This window comes from Acinonyx jubatus, chromosome C2 (assembly GCF_027475565.1).
Source record: "Acinonyx jubatus isolate Ajub_Pintada_27869175 chromosome C2, VMU_Ajub_asm_v1.0, whole genome shotgun sequence".
NCBI classification, from domain to species: domain Eukaryota; kingdom Metazoa; phylum Chordata; class Mammalia; order Carnivora; family Felidae; genus Acinonyx; species Acinonyx jubatus.
The window spans coordinates 145775351-145784140 of record NC_069384.1 but is presented as its reverse complement, the minus strand read 5'-3'; the positions used below and the strand labels follow the sequence as shown (position 1 = coordinate 145784140).

At 47.4% G+C, this 8790-nt stretch overlaps 1 protein-coding gene across 3 annotated transcripts in view; it reads right to left on the bottom strand.

The window, feature by feature from the left end:
- Positions 1 to 1720: 1720 nt before the first annotated feature.
- The window catches only part of CMTM8 (CKLF like MARVEL transmembrane domain containing 8), a 106405-nt gene continuing 99335 nt past the window's right edge, over positions 1721 to 8790 (bottom strand). For all 3 annotated transcript variants that reach the window (XM_027040845.2, XM_027040846.2, XM_053221556.1), the window contains exons 3-4: positions 3744 to 3860; positions 1721 to 2169 (exon numbers count right to left, since the gene is read on the bottom strand). In XM_027040845.2, coding sequence (XP_026896646.1) covers positions 2086 to 2169; positions 3744 to 3860 — 201 coding nt within the window. In that variant the 3' untranslated portion in view covers positions 1721 to 2085. The remainder of the gene's footprint in view (positions 2170 to 3743; positions 3861 to 8790) is intronic.

Here is an 8790-nt window from a genome sequence, read left to right as displayed (position 1 = left end):
AGTACTGTTCTCTAGAAATAGATCTCATTGGGGTTACTGGCTCAAGAAAGACCTATAGCCTTTATGGAGAATATTTCCAAAGTGGGTTATGGAACTCTTCACCCCAGAAGCTGCTTCCTATAAATGGGGCCATGATTATAGAAATCACACACATACACACACACCACAGTGGGTGGCAAGGACATAAAACAGACTTCTTTCTTTCTTTTTTAAAAAGTTTATTTATTTATTTTTTTTGGGGGGGAAGGGGCAGACAGAAAGTGAGGGCAAGAATCCCAAGCAGGCTCCCTGCAACCATCCCGTCAGCACAGAGCCCGATGTGGGACTCGAACTCACGAACTGCGAGATCATGACCTGAGCCGAGATCAAGAGTCGGACACTTAACCAGACTGAACCACCCAGGAGCTCCCAGGCTTCTTTCTTGATGGTTGTTTCCAGAAGTTGCCTGAAACACGCATCTGGAAGTTCTAGTTTTTCTGCCTTTTGTCGAGCTTTGGTTGCAATACCAAGTACTTAAAACACCCAGTACACGGAGGATGACTATGCCTCTGTGAGTGTGAGACAGAGAGGAACAAATTCTGACTAGTGATTTCAGCTTTTCTTGCAAAATCAGCGAGTTGGAGGCTGTCCTGCTGGTGACCAGGAATGCAGCCCCCCAAGGATTGAGCGCTAATCACCTGTGGGTCTGTGTTGCTAAAATCCGACTGTCACAGCTCACTGGATGCCGGACTCAGAGTGGCCTCTGGTACCCCCAACCCTCACCCACTCCCACACACCTGTCCCCTACACTCCCCTTATTCTCGGTCCCCGTCTCCCCACTAGCTCTTTGGATCCAGAACCCAGGAACATTCTTCATTGTTCCTTTCAAAGGTCGGTGGTGGGTGTTGGACACTGAAGAAATCTCACCTCTCCTCTACAGAGGCAAACAGAACTTGGATCAGAACTCACAGGTAAACAGGAGGACGGACCAAATAACCAGACGACTCACAACAGAAACAAACAGTACTGCTAAATAACAGCAGAAGAGTGAGGCCCCGGGGCTCACGTCCGCAGAGTGCGCAAGCTAACCCGGCTCACTGTCATCAACCCTATTAACGCTTCTGTGGTTTTTTGTTTTTCAAAAGAAGCTCATGTTGAAAAATCACCCACGGCACACTGCCTTACCAGCAAGAACCATCCTAACTGAACACACTTCCTCTAAACACGCATCTGCCTTGCTGCCTGGGGTTCTTTCCACCCTCTGATGATAGCTAACAACGATGCCACAAAGTAGTCGTTCTGGAGAACTTTTGGTCAGGTATTTTCCACAACGTAGGGTATATGAGTCCCTGTGGTCAGTGAGTATCTTAAGGGACACGCAAGTACTTATTTTCATGGTTATGCACCAATTCTAATACGTATCAGGAAAAAATGCCACTAGCAAGCACATCAGTCCGTGCACTCAGCAGCACCACGTAGGGTGAGCATCTTAACGAACTGCAAGGCCAGAGTTTCACTAGGTGCTTTTTCTGGGCCCTCTGGTTAGCAGATGAGAATCATGGCCACTGACGATCCGGGGCTTGGGGAGATGGGTCTCTCCTGCCACCCTGGTCCAGTGGCTGTGGACAAGAGTCTCTGGGCAACGTTGCAAATGGACAGTCCAGTGAGGGCGAAGATGTATCCACAGCACCCCAGCTCAGGCTGTGGTAACAGGTCTCCTTTCTCAAATCAGACACCTTACCCGGGGATTTTGAAACATTTAATCAGAAAAGAGTCTGGCATTTGAAAAGTTAGGTTGATAAACTTGACACAGTCTTGATATTAGCAATTTATCTATTTATACATTGTCTAAGAAAATAAGGTCTGTGAAGACATCCGCAAGATATTGAAGAGTTCATTACAAGCTACAGCAAACTGCAGATAAGTATCCAGTTTAATTGTAACAAACTGCCGCGAGCAAATTTAACTAGGTATATAAAAACATTAGTCAAATACAATTCTCTGGAAATATACATCATACCTACGGTTTGTCGGGTTTTTTGTTTTCGTTTTTACAAGGAGATTCTTCGTGTTTTCTCCCTCCCTTTTAATTCTCAAAATGGCCAATCACTGTATGGTCCTGGATCTCCAAGCTATAAAACTGAAGTATGTGTTCCCAGCATAGCAGATGGTGACCAGAAAGGCGAAGAACTACAGGAAACAAAGCATAATAGAAAGAGGGCTTAGGGCACATTCTAATTAGCAAAAATTATCATTTCGCCTCCACTGAATCAGGCACTCACAGCATCCCTTAACTCCAGGCTTCCTCATCTAAAACTGCTTTATTGGTTCAATTACCTTCCTTCTGAAATGATCTCTGGCTATGCTGGTTGTTTGGGTTTTGTTTTGTTTTGTTTTGTTTTTTTGGTTGTTTTTTTTGTTTTGAAACATATCTGGAGAGCTTGTAGTTCTGCTCAAATAACCACAGGCTGTTCACTTTGGGGTGACTATGGTTGGGTGGCATCCGAGAAAAGCACATGAATTCCTAATTTAGTACAGGCAATTTTAGACCAGGGCTTAACCTCAGACTGTCATACGACCAGTTAAATAAAGGAGTCGAGTTTGTAGGAGGAAGCGATGAACCCACGTGGTACAAATGGGGAGCAGGGAAAATGTAGGCCCCTCTTCAGGGGCAGCTACTGCCCAGTTCCGGTGGATTCTTGCTGTAGGATAGCTTGAGCCCTGTGCTGCTACGGCGTGTGATTTTTTTTTAAGTTTATTTATCTAGTTTGAGAGAGACAGAGACGGTGCTCATGGGGGAGGGGCAGAAGGAGGAGACAGAGAATGCCAAGCAGGCTCTGCGCTGCCGGTACAGAGCTGGATGCGGGGCTTGGACTCACGAAACTGTGAGATCGTGACCTGAGCCGACACCAAGAGTCGGACACTGAACTGACTGAGCCACCCAGGTGCCCCAAAGCTTGTGATTTTTAATGTCATGCACACCACGCTCTCTACGTTTGAGTAGAGATTTTCAAATATAAATACAAGGATATAATGAATGGCTATATTATCATCAGTCAGCCTTCACACTATCATTTTGGCATTCCTGTCTAACTGCCCCCCACTCCCCTGCCAATGGCTTCTTTGGGGGATGAAATATTTTAAGGCCAATCTCAGAGAAACTTCTGGATTTAGTTTTACAACCAGAGCAACAATACACACAATGGTTTAGAAATGCAAACCATACAGAAGCGTGTGTGTGTATATATAGATATATCACAAAGCAGAAGCCCCTCAGGCCGCTCCCCTCGTCACCCAGCCACAGTCTCTGGAAGGAACCTCTGTTACTGTGTACTTTCCTCCGCATTCCCAGCGCATAAACAAACATCTCTACTTCTCAAAAAAAAAAAAAAAAAAAGAATCATAGTGTGCTCATTGTTTTGCAACCGTCTCCCCACTTGAACTGTAGTCAGTAGAATTATTCTTAGACGGCCACAAATAGCTTTCCTCCCTCAAATACTTACTCTGTTCCAAACTATCTGGCTTTCACTCAAGCTGGGTCTTTTAGCCTCTGTGCACCTCAGGCCGTCGGGAGGCCCCACTAATTTTCGATGCTTTCAAACCACAAGCTAATGGCCAGTGTGTCACAACTGTGGGTGGTGCTTTCCCCCTCCTGCAGATAATTTGGGCCTCCTCCTGGATCCCCAGCCCCAGTGGGAGGAGGAGACCGTGATCCTGACCATGGAGGTTTGGGGGGGGTGGTGGTGTTGAAAGGGCTCACTCACCGATGAGGCTGCCCAACTGTTGAAGTTGTGGCTGTCCCTCTCCGGGGAGACAGAAGAGGCATCCACCACAGCGGCCGAGAGGTATAAGACGAAGGCACTGCCATTAAAGCACAGACCCTGGGAGAGACAGAGGGGTGGGGTGGTCAGGGAGTGTGGAAGGTCTGGGTACCTCTGGACCTGAGAAGTGGCCAGGACCGCATGCCAGGTGTGGAAAGGGTGCATCTGGATGCTCGGGAAGGGCTTTTTTTTTTTTAAGTTTATTTTTTATTGAAGGGGACAGAGAGAGAGAGAGAGAGAGAGAATACACAAGCGTGTGCAATCAGGGGAGAGGCAGAAATAGAGGGAGAGGAGAGGGAGAGAGGGAGAGAGGGGGGGAGAGAGAGAGAGAGAGAGAGAGAGAGAGAGAGAGAGAGAGAATCCCAAGCAGGCTCCTTGCTGTCAGATCCCAATACAGGGCTCAATCTCATGAACCATGAGACCATGACCTGAGCCAAAATCAAGAGTCAGATGCTCAACCGACTAAGCTACCCAGGTGCCCCCCACCCCCGAAGCAGCTCTTCAGGGCCTCTAGGAGGAGAGGGCTTAACACCAGCTTATATACAATACAACCAGACACCCCTCACCTGTCCCCCAAGATACTCAGGCTGCCTGCTCATCCCTTCAGCCACTTCTCTCTCTTTCAATTTGCTCTTAATCCTTGCTTCACCCAGATTTCAGCCATGGTGACCTACTGGCTGAGGAAGGCAGGTAGCTGGGGGCCCCAGCAAGATCTGCCTGGCCCATGGCCCCAGCAGGTACAGCCCTTCAGCACCTGTCCCTGACCCAGAGCTGGGAGACAGCCTTTCCCAAAGCAGGCGAGCTGATCCATTTCCCTACTCTAAGCAGGGTGGGACATTTAGGTGAACTCCTCAACCCTAGCAACAAGTTCTTCAAACTAAAAAGAAGATTATACATATTAATAGAGCCCTTTGGGAACTAATCTTTCCCTTGGCTTCACCTTATTTTTTCCTATTCTTAGAGAAGACAGATATGTAAATCCAAGTAGGTATTTGGTTTTCAGCTATATTTAAACTCTAGGAAATCATACTGTGAAATGTGCGAAACCTGATCCTATCTGAACAAGGGTGAGAGGAGGGGGTGGGGTGGGGGAAAACTGATGCAGGAACCAAAGCTTTATACAGGTAGGAAGAAGGTGGCTCTCAAGGCATAGATCCTCTGTGGCCTAACAGCTCTCCCTCAGGAATTCAGAGAGACAGGAACAAATAGGGGCAAGGGGAGGAAGCAATATCTTTTTCTTCTTAGGGAAAGAAAGGCATGTAGAATTTTCCAGATGCAGGTCCTAGCATTCTGAGGTGGGTTGTGTATCCCTGTTGCCTCCTCCACACTTATATTATGCCGGGTTAACGAGATTAACCTTTATGATAAGGGTAGTCCAGGATTCAGGGTATCCCCTGATGCTCATCTGTATAGAAATGTGTCCCCAAGAAGACGTGGTTTCCCTGGATGACTCATTATGTTTGCTGGTTGTGGGGTTTTTCTGGGTCCAGAAACACATTTGTGCCTTACAAAAAGTTTTTATAATTAATTAATTTATTTTGAGAGAGAGAGAGAGAACACAAATGGAGAAGGGGCAGAGAGAGGGAGAGAGAGAATCCCAAGCAGGCTCTGCACGGTCAGCACAGAGCCCGATGCAGGGCTCGAACCCATAAACCGTGAGATCATGCCCTGAGCCAAAGTCGGATGCTCAACCGACTGAGCTGCCTAGGCACTCCCCCAAGTTTTTTTTTCAATTGCACATTCCCTCCAGAGTTTTATACATTTGCTATCTGCCAAATAAAGGACTCTTCATACATATTTTTAATGCTGAAACAGCTAAAGGTAATTACCTCTGAGGAGTGGGGGACCTTAGTTTTCACTTTGTGGCCTTTCCACAGGTAGTGGTTAAGTTTATTTTTATTTAATAAACTAGTCACGTCTTACATTCGAATCATTAAAATGCTTAAGAAAAAAATTTAAAAGTAATGCATGTTCCTGGTAACCAAATAAAATCCAGTGTGGATACAAGAATCTGGAGTAAAAAGTCAGTCTATTTTTTTCACCTCAGCTTTTTCCTTTGGGATGTAAACAAACACCCAATTTTATACAAAAGGAGCCACAGAGTTATGTAAACTTAGAGGTGTTTTTTTTTTCTTCACTGAAAAAGATACCAAGGGCAATTTTGCATGCCTGTCCAAACAGATGACCTCATTTGTTGTCATAACACAAATACCTTAGAATCTAACTTTCCCCTATCGATGGGCATTTCACGTTCCTAGTTTTCCCAGGGTCACAAATGTTACTGTGACAAATGTCTTTAAACAAGTATTTGGGGGTGCCCATGCATGTCCAGTCCCCACACAAGGGGAGAGATGACGCAGACAGCATTCGCAGAGGTCAGCCTGGTCAGGACTGCCCTGACACTGGCCCTGGGCCTTGTCCCCACTGCTGGGTGGGTGAAGGGCCGGAGAGGGAGTGGTGACAAGACTCCCTGAGGATATGTGTCCCCGTCCCTTAGTAAGTGTGGCCCAATCCATTTTTCCAAGGCTCTCTTTCCCTCGGAGAGAAGCAGGGAAGGGCTTTCTTCCCCCCTGCACCACCCTGCGGGGCCCTGCTGGGTAATCACAGCCTCCATTCCTGCTACCTCGGTGTGGAAACTCCTCCTGCCCTCTTCTCCCCACACCATCTTCCTAGGACTCCCAAATTAAGTATGTATGGGGGATGCCTGGAGTGGGAAACTAGTGAAAACAGGTGGAGAGAGGAAAGAAAAAAGAAGGGCAAAGAAATCAGGACCTGAGATTGTTTTTTTCTCTTTTCTTCTTCCTTCCTTCCTTCCTTCCTTCCTTCCTTCCTTCCTTCCTTCCTTCCTTCCTTCCTTCCTTCCTCCCTTCCTTCCTTCCTTCCTTCCCTCCTTCCCTCCCTCCCTCCTTCCTTCCTTCCTTCCTTCCTGTTTATTTATTACTTTGAGAGAGAGACAGAGCATGAGCAGGGGAGAAGCAGAAAGAGAGGAAGACACAGAATCCAAAGCAGGCTGCAGGCTCCAAGCTGTCAGCACAGAGCCCGACGTGGGGTTCAAATTCATGGACCACGAGATCATGACCTGAGCCAAAGTCAGACACTCAAACGACTGAGCCACCCAGGTACCCCAGGATCTGAGATTGCTATCGAGGTTAAAGAACAGAGATCTGTGTGGCTACAGAAGTGGCGAAGGGTAACACACAGCTTCGGCAGCCTCTGGAATATCACTGAGCTTCATCGAAACACAAGGTCGCACTGCTCTAGAGAAGCAGGACCCGAGTCTGAGACTGCTCAGGCTGAAAAAACCCTAGGGCACCACCCCCCGCCCCCCCCCCCCAACTCAAATGCCAGTTCTCAAAGCATCCCCGGGCTGCAGGGAACCCAGAACAAATACAGTGTCTTACCAAAGTTTCCCAACTACTCCGTTTTGGGAGAAGGTGGAGGGAGGCTCTTCTTTTCTGAAATTTGATCCCTCTTTGGTACAGAATGTCCTACCCCCCCCCCCAAATAAAGGCACACAGATAAAAACTCTCAAATAGCTGGCCTCCTTGTTGGCCCTCCACCGTGTAGCACTGGTGTCCACGACTGACCAAACCTAACTGCGGAGAGAGAACTCCTCATCCCTTCACAGTGGAGAGGAGGAAGGTCCTCTCAGCTCCAGCGATTTCCCGAAGGCTAGGACCAGGGCATTTGTGAACCCTGGCCGCCAAGGAGACTCCAGGGTTGACGGCTGTGGTTGGCAGCAGGGGACCTGCTTCCCATTCCCTGGCTATCAAAACCCTTTCGGTGTCTATTTCTTCACCTGCAAAATGGAAATAATCCACCCCGTGTTTGCAGTTAGGGTGAGGTGAAATGATGTAATCTATGAAGGGCCCAGCCTGACCTCTGGCACACAGTAGGTGCTTCATGAATGGTGGCTGCTACTGCCTATAAAAGGAGGCTGTGCCCTCTGCCCTGTACTGCTCAGAGTGCTTGCAACGAGGCCGACAGGGATGAGCTGTGGAGGATGAATCCTCAGAAAATGCATTTGTACCGGTCCTGGTGCTTAGTGCCCCAAGGAGGACAAACAGTATTGCTTTGAAGTTTTAGCTCAAATCAGATTTGTCACAAAGCACATCCCAGCCTCTCTGGGTGACGCATATGGCCCAGAAAACATGCCTACAATTGAATCAATTCCAGTGCAAAGCTCATGCCTTACCAAGCAAAGAGCTACAGGCAAAACTATGAGACTCTGGTTTTTGTCATATCCCATGGGCTGGTCTCCCAGCCAAGTTCCCAGTGGATGAAAGCCTGGTCTGCTCATCCCTTCTCGGCAATCTCAGATTCCCCAAATGCTCTGAGAACCAAAAGTAAATCCAAAAGTCATCTGGCAGCAAAAGCTGACTTGTACTGACATGGGGGCAATGCAGTCTTTATTACCCCTCTTTGCAGGAAAATGCACGTGTTCGTGCAGAAATGCTAACATGTCTGATTACAGTGCTGCCCCCAGACTCAGGATCTTACGCAGTAAATGCACCAGATTATTATCTTTCTAAAATCTGAGGGGGTGGAAATCCTGATTCTAAACATATCTGGCCTAGGGGCGCCTGGGTGGCTCAGTCAATTAAGCATCCGACTTCGGCTCAGGTCATGATCTCAAGGTTTGTGAGTTCGAGCCCCACATCAGTCTCTGCACTGACCATGTTGAGCCTGCCTGGGATTCTCCCCTCTGCTTATGTGCTCTCTCTCTCTTTCTCTCTCTTTCAAAATAAATAAATTATAGAAAATAAATTTAAAGGAAAAAAAACTACAGAAAACATGCCTAGGAATTGAGACTCAGCAGAAGTGGAATTAAAGGTACTGCTCATTCTTGCATCTTAACCATTGGCTCTCCCGTTACAGTTTCTAAGTTCTCTTCCTCCAAGTTCACAAGTACTTTCCTCAAGACATCCTTTAAGACCCATCGTCCTCCCAAACGGCATTCCTCCCGTTCCTCCAGGTCACTTGAATGATG